Source organism: Protopterus annectens, chromosome 1.part1, assembly GCF_019279795.1.
Source record: "Protopterus annectens isolate FY-2018-M chromosome 1.part1, PAN1.0, whole genome shotgun sequence".
In the NCBI taxonomy this organism is placed as follows: domain Eukaryota; kingdom Metazoa; phylum Chordata; order Ceratodontiformes; family Protopteridae; genus Protopterus; species Protopterus annectens.
This window is the reverse complement of record NC_056726.1, coordinates 1,743,920,493-1,743,935,803: the sequence shown is the minus strand read 5'-3', so window position 1 is coordinate 1,743,935,803 and position 15,311 is coordinate 1,743,920,493. Positions and strand designations below refer to the sequence as shown.

The 15,311-nt window shown below is 41.1% G+C and overlaps 1 protein-coding gene across 1 annotated transcript in view; it reads left to right on the top strand.

The window, feature by feature from the left end:
* WDTC1 (WD and tetratricopeptide repeats 1) overlaps nt 1–15,311 on the top strand; it is a 2,674,659-nt gene that overhangs the window by 2,523,873 nt on the left and 135,475 nt on the right. Inside the window, 1 exon segment of the mRNA XM_044084279.1 lies at nt 8,256–8,448. Within this exon segment, the coding sequence (XP_043940214.1) occupies nt 8,256–8,448 (193 nt within the window).

The window sequence follows — 15,311 nt, the reverse complement described above, 5'->3', positions numbered from 1 at the left end:
CAGAGGTTCTCAGCCGCCTGCAGAAAAAAGGCCTAGAACTGAGCAGGCAGACAACCTCTCTTCAGATGAAGCCTCTGGGGATTCAGAACATTCAGATATCCAAGAAGAATCCTTCCAGGCCTATGAGGACACTGATGCTGAGGAATCATTTCAGGATTTATCTTTCGGTGAAGTCCTCCACTCCATGAGGGAACATTTTAAGTGGCAGGGTCAGGAATTTTCTGATTCTAGGAAAAGGCTTTGTACCTTCCTCAAGTTACCCCAGCACAGACCTTTGGCTATCCTTCCAGTTTTGGATGTCCTGGATGATGTATTCTCAGACTCCAGTGCTTCCCCTGATTCTCTCCCTCCTGCTCCTGTCAAGCCAGACAGATATTACAGGGTACCTGACACTCACAAGCATCTCTTTAAGGCCCACTCTGTGGATCTAGAAACTATTTCACCGGGCCCCAAAGGAGTGGCTACCTCCTCAGCCAAAAACCCACTGTCAGCTGACAGGGAAGCAAGGTCCCTGGAGAGATGGGGTAAAAAAGTTTATACCTCTACCACCCTTGCCATGAGGTCACTTAACTGCCTTTTTCATATGTTTCAGTACCAGGATTATTTACTGGATGATTTGCAGAAAAAGCTAGCCTCTCTTGAGCCTATAGATAGAAAGGCATTGCAGGATTTAGTTCATAACACTCAGCAGGTTAGCAACCATTTTCTTCAATGTGGTTATGATGCATTGGAGGCTTCATGTAGGGCAGCTATGACAGGGGCTGTTATCCGTAGACATGCTTGGTTGAAAGAGCACCCACTGCCGGATCATGTTAAAGTAAAGCTCCTGGACGCACCTCTGGATAAACAGAAGGTTTTTGGTGCTAATGCTCAGGATGTGTTGAAATCTATTGAGGAGAAGGCAAAATCAGTACAGACAGTAAAGGATTTCCTCCAGGTTCAGCCTCCCAGATTTAGCAGGAATTGGCCTTCAAAGAATTGGTCCTTTCCAGACTTAGACAAGTTTCAAAGGGGGAAAGAACAGGCGTGCACGAGGTAGAGGGCAATACAGAGGCTCCTACAGGGGCCGCCAATGGCAGCCTCAAAATCAGAGAAGTGGCACAGGTAGTTCACCTGCACCACAGGGACAATCACAATGACTTACCTTTCACTCCGCCTACCAAGGCTCAAAGAGAAGCACCTTTAGGCGGAAAATTATCTCTATTCTCAAAGAACTGGCACATTATAACACAGGACAATTGGATTCTGGACATAATAGATAGAGGTTACAGGTTCCACTTCCATACTTTACCAACAGGACAAGACATGCCAAACCTGCCACAAAATCAAAGGGCAGAGGCACTCGGAGAAGTCTCAAAGCTTTTACAAATAAAAGCAATAGAGAAGGTTCCTCCTCAGGAACAAGGCCAGGGATTTTACTCAAGACTGTTCCTTGTTCCAAGAAAAGAAAAGCAATGGAGGCCTATTTTGGACTTGTCCGCTCTAAATACTTTTCTCATGGTGCCGAAATTCAAGATGCTGGCGTTACAGCAACTTCTTCCCATGCTGGGCAAGGGGTCTTGGCTGGTTACTCTGGACATCAAGGAGGCATACCTGCATGTCCCTATCAGACACAGTTGCAGAAGATACCTCAGATTTCTTGCAGGAACAGAGCACTATCAATTCTCAGCATTGCCGTTTGGCTTGTCTACTGTGCCCAGAGTATTCACGAAATGCCTGGCATCAGTAGTGGCACATTGCAGACTCCAGGGGATTCAAATATACCCTTACCTGAACGACTGCCTCATACAAGCAGACAGCAAACAAACCTTGATAAAACACTTGGATTATGTCATTCAATTGCTACAGGCTTTGGGATACACAGTCAACATTCAAAAATCAAGACTACTGCCATCCCAAGAGATTATTTTTCTAGGAGCAAAGCTGAACACACAGCTACAAATGGCCTTCCTCACAGAGGAGAAACAAGAGCATTTAACAGACTACTTCAAAGGCCTAGCAAAACTAACCCACCTGACCACAAGGAAGACCCTACAGGCCCTGGGGTTCATGGCATCTTGCATTCTTCTAATCCCTCTGGCAAGACTACACATGAGAAAACTACAATGGTACCTCAAAAGCTTGTGTTCTCAACACAGCCACAACCTAGAACACATTATTCCACTCATACCATGCCTGCAAAGGGAATTTTTATGGTGGGCTCAAGCAAGTCACTTAAACGAAGGCATGCCTTTCAACAAAGCTCCAACAAGTCAAACTATTACAACAGATGCCTCAGACCATGGATGGGGGGCGCACATGGACGGCAGATGCATTCAAGGGCAATGGACTCCCATGGAAATGCATCAGCACATAAATCAAAAAGAGATGTTGGCAGTGATACATGCAATAGAAGCCTTTGGAAAATCTCTTCAGCAAGGTCATCTGCTAATAAGGACAGACAACACCACTGTCCTGTGGTACATAAACAAACAAGGGGGCACTCACTCCTACCCCCTCTGCAGACTAACAATGACTCTTTGGGAAAAGTCCCTGAAACTGAACCTCTACTTGCAATCCCAGTTTGTTCCGGGCAAGGACAATGTTCTGGCAGACAGGTTGAGCAGAAATGTCTTGGATCCACACGAATGGATGCAACACCCACGCATTTTCTCACAAATAACAACTGCATGGGGAAGACCAGACATAGACCTCTTTGCATCTCATCTCAATCATCATCTGGAAAGGTTTTGCACAAGGATACACCATCCTCTAGCTTGGAAAACGGATGCTCTTTCCTTCAGCTGGAATGCCCTAACAATTTATGCATTCCCTCCCCTACCTTTACTCACCAAGGTGTTACTGAAGATCAAGGCAGAACAACCAAGAGGAATCTTGATAGCTCCAGACTGGCCAAGACAACACTGGTATCCACTGCTACTGAGCATAACTCGCACCAAACCGTGGCCCTTGCCTCAATGGCCTCAGCTCTTGACTCAACACAACTACAAGACTGTTCATCAGAATCTGCAAACCTTAAAGCTGACAGCTTGGAGAGTTCCATGACTGGGATCCATGACTCCTCCTCCAAAAAAGTTCAGGAAATTTTGTTGGAGGCACGCAGACCTTCCACCAGAAAAACCTATTCGGCCAAATGGAAGAGATTCATCATCTGGAATGTCAACAAGGGCCAGGATGCTTCACTGATGAACATACCTCTGATATTAGAATACTTGGCAGAAATGTTTCACAGTGGCCTCTCCTACTCTTCCATCAAAATCCACGCTTCAGCTATCTCAGCACATTACAACTGTGATCCACCTGTGTTTTCGCATCCCTTGCTAAGACAGTTTCTAAGGGGTATAAAGAATATCAAACCTCCAAGGAAACAACCAATTCCTGCATGGGACCTCAATTACGTCTTGGAAAAATTAACTCTTCCTCCTTTTGAACCAGCAGCATCTTCAGAAATGCAATTTCTCTCTTGGAAAACCGTTTTCCTGTTGGCAGTCACCTCAGCAAGAAGAGTCTCTGAGATACAGGCCCTCATGGCAGTTCCTCCTTTTCTCATCTTTCATCAGGACAGAGTTTCTCTTAGGACCAATCCTTCCTTCATGCCTAAGGTGATATCCAGAGTGTCTCTAAACCAAGCAATTCACCTGCCTACTTTCTTTCCTAACCTTCAAAACAAGGGGGAAAAGCTGTTGCATACTTTAGACATTCACAGACAACTACGCTACTACTTGGACAGAACAAAGTCTACCAGGAAGTCTGACCAACTGTTTGTAGCCTATGCTGCTGGGGCACAAGGAAAGGCAGTCACCAAGCAAACTATCTCAAAATGGATTGGACACTGCATCAGATTCTGTTACTCTTTCCATGGAAAAAGTGTGCCAGCTAATATTAGACAACACTCCACCAGAGCTATGGCCACATCCACAGCCTTTCTAAGAGGAGTGGCTACAAAAGATATTCTAGAGGCTGCTACATGGAGCTCTGTGCATACATTTACAAAACACTACAACCTGCCATTATACTCAGATCCCGAGCAGGCTTTGCTTCGGCAGTCCTGCAGGGCCTTCTAGCTACACCATCTCTTGCTTAGTCCTACCACCCCCAGCTTGGCTATGGTATTCAACCCATATGTCAGGACTGCAGTTGCATTCTTGAAGGACATAGTACAGTTTTGTACCTACCATAAATGTAGATGTCCGATAGATATGCAACTGCAGTCAGGTTTTCCCTCCCTCCTACCCCTCTGTTTTTTCCCTTGGGTCCATTTCCCCCCTTTCCTATAAGCTGGGGATATCTGTTATGGTGTATCTGTTTATTACTGTTGTGCATGTCTGGATTTTTTGTTTATCCATTCACAAAATTTAGCCTTTCTTGGAGGGCACCTGGCATCTGGGGCAAGAAACACTGAAGAAGATGGCGTCGGCTGATGCCTTTATACCCCAGCCGCTCTGACGTCGGGGAGGAGGCGACATCAGCTGACGCCGGACCCAAACTTTGGAATCCGGCCGACCGAAGGGCTGCCTGAGGCAGGACAACCCATATGTCAGGACTGCAGTTGCATATCTATCGGACATCTACATTTATGGTAGGTACAAAACTGTACTTATTTTTAAACTATTTCTTCCAGATGTAGTCCGTCCTTCAAATAAGCAAATACAGAATAGCTTTTATTGGAATAGCATGCAACTGAGATGCTACTTGAAAAGGACAGAATATGCCAGTATTGCTGATCAGCAGTTTCTTCAGCTAAGGAAGTTGAAGAATTGTCACCAAGCAAACCTAATCTAAATCACTGGCCCATTGTATTCATTTCTACTTTGACAAATGCAAACAAAAACAGGTGAGGGGATTCTATGAGAGCGCATGCCACTAGGGCATTCACTTCTTGTGCTTATTTTAAAAGTTTTGATGTAAAACAAATTAGTTCAGCAACGTAGAGAAATGTGTACACATTTATAAAACGTAGCCTAGAGAAAAGCAGAGACTGGCACAGCAGTGTTCCATAGGGTCCTTTACCTGTGCAGCATGGGATTAGTTCTTTATATCTGTTTGGGAGTCTGCCCAAATGTATCCTGTGAAATCATCAATACTGTTGTGAGACTGTATTGTAGCAGTATGTATTGGAGTAAGAGGTCCCTAGAATAATAGTATTACCCACCTACTATCCCTCTCTTTAGATAATGCCTAAATTGTTGAATTTTTACAGAACATAATGGTTTGATTTACAGTGTACTTCAACAAAACGACTGGCACCAACGTAGAGCAGCAAAGTATTTAATAAGAAAGTAAATAAAGTAGCAAAGCTTTCAGGTATCCAGTACCCATCTTCAGTGCTTAATAACCAAACATAAAATAATCACAGTTCTTATACCTATCAATTAATCACACAGCCAATAAAAAAGACAATAATGCAATTAAATGCTATGTAATATACTTTTAAAACTACATACAGAATTTTATAAACAGTTATGGTCTGGAGAGTCATCTGTTTGAGTTTTAAAACAGGTTTAACCGAGACCATCTGGTTGACACCTGGTGAGTGTTCAGCCTGTAGTCTTAAAATCCACTGATATTCCTTTTTTTCTAGTTTGGTGTTTAGATCTCCTCTTCTAATAGATCTCATCACAACTTCAATAACCCTGAACTTAAAACTATGGGTGGCATTTTCAGATGCATGCTTTGCTAAGGAGTTGGACAGTATACCTCTTCTAATTTCAGAATTATGTTCTATAATCCTGTCCTTTAAACGTCTGGTTGACTTGCCCACATAAAAACACACACATTTTGTGCAAGTAGCCAGGTAAATAATAATGTTAGTGTTACAAGTAGCAAAACATTTAAAGGTGAAAAATTTTACTGTTAGGGTGCATAAATGTATTATCTTTCTCAATAAGAGCACAACAGCAGTTATGGCAAGCAAAAGTGCCTTGCTTAGCCTTTCTGTTTTGTAATTTCACTGTCTGCATGTCCTTATAACATAGTCTGCTCTTAAAGTTCATACATTTTCTATATGTGAACGTAGGTCTATGGCTAATGGTGTTATTAAGCTCAGGTAGGCTCCTAATGATGCCCCACTTATTGGTCACAATTTTTCTAATACCTTCACTGCATCTACTATATGTAGTCATATATTGAACAACTTGCGTATGACCATTATTATTTTCCCTGTCATGATTCCTCACTATTTCACCAAAAAATGGGGGGGGGTAAACCAAATCTCTGTTAGAACATATGGAACACATTTGGAATCACTAGTAACAAAGGTTTGTATTTCTGTACCATCATATACAACATTAACATCCAAAAATTCCATCAAATTATGGGGGTCGCCAACAGTTATGCGACATTAACTCTGAATGGATGGGAGGATCTTTGTCAATTTAGACTCAAATCACTATGTTAGAAATGTAGCATTTTTCAAGAGGTTTGTGAACGATATCTTTTTTGTATGGGAGGGGAGTGAAAGTGAACTGATTGCTGATGTTGATTTACTTATCACTACTAGAAACTTTTTACTTTTTTCCATGCATTATTCGTACCATAGCATGGAATTTTTGGATGTTAATGTTGTATATGATGGTACAGAAATACAAACCTTTGTTTTTAAGAAGGAAGTAAATAAAAATAAGTATCTGCATAGAAAAAGCATGCAGCCCCCCATATATATAAGGGTATTGTTAAAAGCCAAATGATGCGTATGAGTAGGTTAAACACTAGTGATTCCAAATGTGTTTCTCAGATTAATGAAACTTTGGCTTCATTTAGAGAGAGGGGCTATGAGGATGAAATGTTAGAAGATGTTAAAGGTCATGTTCTATCTAACTGAGATTCGGTTTACCCCCATAGGGAAAATAATAATGCTCATACGCAAGTTGTTCAATAATTGACTACATATAGTAGATGCAGTGAAGATATTAGAAAAATTGTGACCAATAACTGAGGCATCCTTAGGAGCCTACCTGAACTTAGTATAGAACTACGTTCATGTATAGAAAGTGTATGAACCTTAAAAGCAGATTGTTATAAGGACATACAGACAGTGAAATCACAAAATAGAAGGGGCTAAGCAAGGCACTTTTGCTTGCCATAACTACTGCTGTTGTGCTCTTATTGAGGAAAACGATTTATACACCCTAACAGTAACATTTCTTTCACCTTTAAATGTTTTGCTACTTGTAACACTAATAATATTATTTACCTGGCTACTTGCACAAAATGTGTGTGTTTTTATGTGGGTAAGTCAACCAGACGTTTAAAGGACAGGATTATAGAACATAATTCTGAAATTAGAAGAGGTATACTGTCCAACTCCTTAGCAAAGCATGCATCTGAAAATGCCACCCATAGTTTTAAGTTCAGGGTTATGGAAGTTGTGATGAGATCTATTAGAAGAGGAGATTTAAACACCAAACTAGAAAATAAGGAAGATCAGTGGATTTAAGACTACAGGCTGAACACCCACCAGGTGTCAACCAGATGGTCTTGGTTAAACCTGTTTTAAAACTCAAACAGATGACTCTCTAGACCAAAACAGTTTGTAAAATGTTGTATGTAGTTTTAAAAGTATATTACCTAGCATTTAATTGCATTATTAATTATTTTTTATTGGCTGTGTGATTAATTGATATGTATAAGAACTGTGACTATTTTATGTGTGATTATTAAACACTGAAGAAGGGTACTGGATACCTGAAAGCTTTGCTACTTTATTTCCTGTTCTTATTAAATACTTTGCTGCTCTATGTTGGTGCCAATCGTTTTGTTGAAGTTTGCTGATTTTTTTTACTACTGCACCTTCATTCTGGTAAGTTTTTGTTGTGGCTTGATTTACAGTGTAGCAATTAATTTTCACTGCCATTTTACCTTATTTTACACTAAAAGCTTGCTGTCCATTTCTGGCCAGGTCTTTTTAAGGTACAGTTTGCCATTGCGGCTTTTAGCAATAACTTGTACTACTTTACTTTCTATGCTTGCCCTGGCTTGCTCAGAATGCTTGTTTTAAAATTCTAGTAGAATCATAACTGACATTGCTGATCAGAAGCCCAAACATTTTGAATGCTGCTACTAGTCTTTCTCCACTCTGCTGTTTGGTTAGTGTGTGTTCACAACATTAGGTTTTCAAACCAAAATGTTACACATTACAACAAAAAGAGGAGTAAACTTCATTAATGTTGAGTTTTACTGGAGTGTTGCATTATTTATTCTTATGTCCTCATTTTAAAAGGTGCACTTTCAAACAACTCTGCTTTTTCTATTTCTAGCAATGCCCAGTACATTGTGAGTGGCTCCGATGATGGCTCTTTTTTTATTTGGGAAAAGGATACAACTAACCTAGTGCGCATACTACAGGGAGATGAGTCCATAGTGAACTGTTTGCAGCCACATCCCAGCTACTGCTTTCTAGCAACAAGTGGTATTGAAGCTGCGGTGAAATTGTGGAACCCTAGACCTGAGGTAAAACGCTTAGCTATTTAGACTTACGACTGTCATTAAGACTTGGAGATGATTGGCTGCTTCTCCTCTGATCTGTGCATTCTACAAAGCTATTTCTTATGAGAATGTTTTTCCATCTACAGTTTCTCTAACAAAATAAGTGTCAGTACTTCTGTTTTGTTTTCCCATTTTACATTCAGGGTACTATTTCTGTGTCATAGTAAAAGTTATTTATTCACAATTACTCCCACATCTTTCTCTGATCAGTTAGTGTAGTCGTATGCAAAGGATATTTATTTTTTATCAAAAATGCACTAAAATTATTACTCAGATATGCACATTTTTTGTGAGACATGGTAATAAGTTAATTGATCCAAAGAAACCATTTGCTGTGTCAGTGTTCAAAGCAGGTCCACACCAATATTGGTGCAAATGCAATCCTTTTATTGACTGTGTAGATTAAGCACTTTCATCTGCTTGTAGCCAAAGACTTCATCAGAATCTACTGTTCAAACTACATCCACACATTTCATTTGTAAAAAAAACACACCACCTGATTAAGTAACAGTTAACTTTTTAAAGGATCATACACTGAAAAATTAATAATTACTATAAAAATATATTCAGTGAAACAAACCTATATACAGTTTAAAATTGCTAAAACACAAACTCCATGACTAACAAAATATTCCATTCATTATATTCTAAACATTATAAGATCTAAGTTTCAAAACACTACTGATGCTGCAATAAACATTAAGCCCCGGAGGAAGGTGAGCTTGCAGTTTTATTTGCCACATCAATTCTTTAGCCTCCAATAAATCCTGCCATAGCCCACCCCGGGGATTTTTACATACCTGCTCCACTGCAAAATAAATGTAAATTCGTGTTCAGGGAACTGCCATATATGTTTCGCTAATGCATTGGTCTTTTTTTGATGGCTAATATCCAAAATATGCTCGTAAATCCGGTCCCTGAAATGCCTCTGCGTTTTCCCAACATAAAATTTAGCACATCACTTGCATTGAGCCAAATAAACAACCCCCTTTGTGTTACAATTACAGTGAAACCTGGGTCGAACCAATTGTTTAACCAAAAAAGTATCCCCCTTCTTAATATGTGGACAAGTTCCACATTTGTGGGTACATGGTCTCCTAAAACTTAGTGGAGGATTATTGATAGCATCACCTTCCAGGTAATTTTTAATAGATTTAGCCTTTCTAAATACCACTTTAGGCTCCTTCCCAACATATTCCAGAATCCCTTCAAAACAGCTAAAAATATTCCAGTTCCTTTTCAGTGTTTTCACAATGTCATCATGCTTACTGGTAAAGGTGGTAATAAACGCCCTAGAAAACTGTGGTTTTGAACCATCCTTCCCATCCCCTATCATTCTTGTCTAATCAACTGTATCCTTTAAGACTGGTCTGTAAACTAACCCATTCCTTTTTACACTTTAGAGAACTCTTGCTGAAATAACAAATTCGGATAACCACGTGCTGTTAACATCCTTGCCAGTTTTTCACCTTCTTGATAAAAGGTTTCATCATCTGAAACAATATGGGCCCCTTGACAAGCCCCTTTGTTTGGTGATGGGGGGTGGCAGTTATTAAAATGTAAGAGGCTGTTAGAGTAAGTTAGTTTCCAGTAAACATTGCTGATGTACCTTCTGCTAACATAGTCCTTCCTTATTTTTACATCCAAATAGTTAACATCTGGATGACTAGTGTAAGTAAATTTAAGGAAGGTAGTGGTATTATTCCAATATTCAGCAGAGTTGACAATCTCCTCAACAGGCCCTTTTCCATGCAATAAAGATATCCAGAAAGTGACAACAGGAAATCCAGAATCGCTCAAAGTCTGAACCCATCAAGGACCTCCTTTCCCATTCCAACATAATAATGTTGGAAAAAATGGGGGCACAAGCGGACCCCATAGCCACTCCACATTTTTGATGGTAATACTGACCTTCAAAATAGACATAATTACAACTCAGAACTGTTTCCATAAGTGAAGTTAGCACATGGACATCATTGTTAGAAAAGACACCTGTAGCGACAATGTATTCCTGAAATCATTCCATACCAGTGTCATGTGGAATGACATTAAGTTGACATCAGTGGTTAAAAACACGATATCCTCATAGAATGCCATATTCCTGACTTTACCTAAGAAGTCCCAAGAGTCATTACATAATTCAGAATGTACATCCAAACACTTCATTTTGCTAACTATAAATCTGGCCAGTGGATGAATTTTCGCTTTTGAAGCATTCACAATGGGTCTTAATGTGGGGGATCCACAATACTCTTGTGGATCTTAGGTAGACTGAAAATGGAAGGAACAAGTGGATATTCACAATTAAGAAAATTGTATTCATCAAAAGTTATCGCACCTTGATCAAACATATCTTTCAGTAAATAATCTATTTGCACATAAGATAGATTCACCATGTTAATGGACGCTTCATCATACATACTGTCCTCAAGCAGCATTCCATTCATATGGTTAATGTAATCAGTTTTAATCACCACAATCCCCCCGCCCTTATCGGGCTTCGTTAACCTAATATTCCTGTCAGAGCTAAGTTCTTTGAGTAAGCCCCATTCACTTTTAGTCAAATTAAGACAATTGTCAGGAATACAACCTTCCAGTAATTTCTTAAATTCAAATTCACATATCTTTGAATAAAGAATTGATGTAGCAAATAAAACTGCAAGCTCACCTTCCTCTGGGGCTTAATGATTATTGTAGTATCAGTAGTGTTTTGAAACTTAGATCTTATAATGTTTAGAATATAATGAATGGAATCTTTTGTTAATCATGGAGTTTGGGTTTTAGCAATTTTAAACTGTATATAGATTTGTTACACTGAATATATTTTTTTTGTGATGTATTAATTTTTCAGTGTATGTTCCTTTAAAAAGTTAGTTATTTGATCAGGTGGTGTGTGTTTTTTACTATTTAAATGTGTGGATGTAGTTTGAGCAGTAGATTCTGATGAGGTCTTTGGCTGCAAGCAGACGAAAGCGCTTAATCTACTCTGTCAATAAAGGATTGTATTTGCACTATTGGTGTGGACCTGCTTTGAACACCTGGATTATACTTGTCAATTCGGGTTTCAGTGTTAGTCCTTAGTCAAACCATTTTCTGTCCCAATACAAAATGTTTGTAGTATTATATATGTTTACAATATGCAAATGTGTGTGTGTGTGTAGACAGTTATCCCCAATGAGCTAGCCCTCTAAAAACAGTAGCATAGCCGGAAAGGTTTGTACTTCCCGCTGTATTGAGCTAGCTCAAAACATGTCATCAGGACCATATTTAATACCATATGTCATGTTTTCTCAGTGTATGGGCTATGCTTTGCTTTATAGGTTTTATACACAGCAAGGCAGTTTGGCTTTATGGTTGAATTAGCATATTTTTTTTTCTAAATTAAGTGATTTAAGTTGGTCCTGCCTGTACACAATCAGTTGATGGACCAGTTGCAAAAGGGCCTTCCACATGGCAACTCATTCACTGGCTCAAGCTCTTCCTTTTTCCCATAATTCACTACTTCTAGCTAGATTGTCAATATCTTCTTGCTGCTGTCAGTGCTTCAGCAGGGTCCCAATTAGCTTGAGCAGTGCTTAGAGGGTTTACTGTCCTTTTAGACAAGATGAATTGCTGCCATTCTTATTGTTTCTGTTTAGTGAGAAGTTAAGTTTACAGATGTTCTTCATCTCACATTGCTGCAGTCCTTACATATGGGTAGTCCGCTGTCCTCGGTCGGCCCGAATACCAAAGTATTAGGCTGACGTCGGTCAAGGCGCTTTAAACTGACATCAGGACGTCAGGGTACAAAAGCGCATGACCGACGTCATATCCTCAGTCTTTTTTGCCGCATGGTCCGATGCAGAAGCAGCGTTGCAAGTGCCGTTCGGCGTTCTGAAATTTTTCGAGTTCGGAGTTTCAGACCGAATCCAAGTTGGCTAAGTACCCGTTGGGAATATTTTGGTTTTTTCTTGCCTCAGTGTATTACGGATGTCAGAAAAAGTGAATAACTGTATTTCTTGTGGGAAACAGATACCGCATAGGGATTATCATTCTTTGTGCATTCCTTGTTTGGGGCCTGAGCACGACGTTGTTGGGTGTCGCTTTTGTGCTAGGTTCAATAAGCGCACTATTAGCGAAGGTTAGATTGTGCTAGGCTGGTCTTGAAGCGGTGCAATTATACTATGCCGCCGGACTCTCCGCCCGCTTCTTCGAAGAAGCGCAAAGACAAAACAGTTAAACCCAGGCAAGATGAGTCGTCCGTTCCGGACGCCGGTTCTTTAGAGGCTTTAGTGGAACCGGTGGTTCCGACGGAGACTTCTCTGGAGTCTCAGGGGGAGACTTTGATTTTGCAGGATGTGGCCTCTCAAGAGGCAGGTCAGGCTGAAGGGGCTTCTCAGGTTACTGTACTCCTCTCCCTTCCTAGGGTGGTTAGGCCCTCTCCTTCAGTTTCCAAGGCTTCTCCCAGAGGCAGGCCAGGTTTAGCTTCTGTTGGTGTCACTCCTAGTTCAGCAGGGTCTGTGCCTAAGAAGCACATGCTTAAAATGGCAGAAGATTTGATTACTCTGATTAGAGGTTCTTTGCTCCCTCCTGATAAGAGGCCTAGGGTGGAGCCAGAGTTGGGAAGTTTTGAGCAGGCTTCGGATGTTTCAGAGTCTTCGGCTGAAGACTTGCAGGAGTACTCTCCTTATTCTGATTCTGATGCAGATGATTCCACTCCTTCTGCTTCTCCTCCAGAGGATTTTTTTTTTCAGAGACACTTCATTCTATGAGGGAACATTTTAAGTGGGAAGGTCAGGACTTCTCTGATTCTAGGAAAAGGCTTAGGGAATTTTTGCTTTTACCCCAACATAGGCCCTTGGCTATACCCCCTGTTCTGGATGTGGTGGAAGATGTGTTTTCAGAGGCTTCACTTAATCCTGATTCTCTGCCTCCTGCGCCTGTTAAACCGGATAGGTATTACAGGGTGCCGGAGGCTCATAAATATCTTTATAAGAGTCCTAGGGCGGACCCAGAAACTATTAGTCAGGGACCTAAGGGTGTCAAGGCCTCTGTTGTAAAAAATCCGGTTCCTCTAGATAAAGAGGCCAGAGCTTTGGATAGATGGGGAAAGAAGCTCTATACCTCTTCTACCTTAGCTATGAGGGCTTTGAATTGCCAGTTTCATATGTTGAAATATCAAAACTTTCTTCTTTCTCAATTGAAGTCTAAGGTGGATGCTCTGGCGGAAGGCATTGAGTGTAAAGAATTACAAGATTTGGTGCATGTCTCTGAACAGGTGGGTAAGCATTCATTGCAATGTGGTTTTGATGCTGTGCAGGCCTCGTCTAGGGTGGCTGCCACTGGTTCAGTTCTTCGCAGGCACGCCTGGCTGAAGGATCAGAATTTATCTGACCATGTTAAGACAAGGATTTTGGATGCTCCTTTGCAGTCTGATGTGTTGTTTGGTTCACCTGTGGAGTCAGTCTTGAAGAAAATGGAAGACAAGGCTAAGTCTATGCAGGCTGTTAAAGATTTTTGCAAGTTCAGCCTCCAAGTTTAGTAGGAATTGGCCTGCTAAGGGGTGGACGATCCTTCTTATGATTCTCAGTCTAGGGGTAGATCTAGACGTGGTAGGGGCAGAGCTCAGAGTTCTTTCAGACCTAGAACAGGGAGTTCACCTGCACAATCTTCGGTGAGGGCAGGGGCCAGTCCTTTCGTAAACAGGCCCAATGACCTACTTTTCAGCTGCCAGATCCTTCTTGCCTGGCAGCACCTTTGGGAGGAAGGTTGGCACTCTTCAAGGAAAATTGGATTTTGATTACCCAAGACAAATGGGTATTGGATATCATACACCAAGGTTACAAGTTTTATTTCCATACCTTGCCTCCTTTCAAAGGCATGCCAGACGTTCCTCCTCAGCAAAGACTAGAGGCTCACAAACAAATTTCTACTACTTCAATTAGGGGCCATACAACCGGTCCCTCTGCCAGAAGTGGGCCTAGGATTTTATTCTCGCCTGTTTCTAGTACCAAAGAAAGGGAACACGTGGAGACCAGTTTTGGATTTATCTATCCTCAACACATATCTGGACATTCCCAAGTTCAAAATGTTGACGTTACATCAGCTTTTACCTCTGCTGGGCAAAGATCACTGGATGGTGACTCTGGATCTCAAGGAGGCTTACCTTCATGTTCCTATCAGGCTCAGTTGCAGGAAGTATCTGCGTTTTCGGGCTGGGACTTTTCATTATCAGTTCTGTGCATTGCCCTTTGGCTTATCTACTGCGCCCAGAGTGTTCACGAAGGTTCTGGCTCCAGTGGTGGCTTTCTTCAGGCTAAGAGGAATACAAATCTATCCTTATTTGGACGATTGCCTGATTCTGGCCCAAGGAAAGGACGAACTTCTTCATCATTTACAGTATGTGATGGCAGTGTTAAGATGCCTGGGGTATTCTGTGAACGAAATAAAGTCCAGTCTAGTACCCTCTCAGGACATGTGCTTTCTGGGTGTGAGGCTGAATACAGCATCCCAGATGGCCTTTTTGACCCCGGACAAACAAAAGAATCTTTCTCTTTACTTCCACCAATTGTCTCGTCAGTCCAGGCTGACTGCAAGGACAGTCCTTCAAGCCTTGGGGTTCATAGCATCTTGTATTCTGGTACTTCCCAATGCCAAACTGCATATGAGGAAGTTACAATGGTATCTCAAAAATGTATGGACGCAGCACTGCCAAGATATAGACACTGTCATTCAGATAATACCTTGCATTCAAAAGGAATTTTTGTGGTGGGCTCAGGAATGTCACCTAAACAAGGGACTCTCTGTGACCCGACCAGAGGCGAGTCAGATTCTAACGACAGATGCCT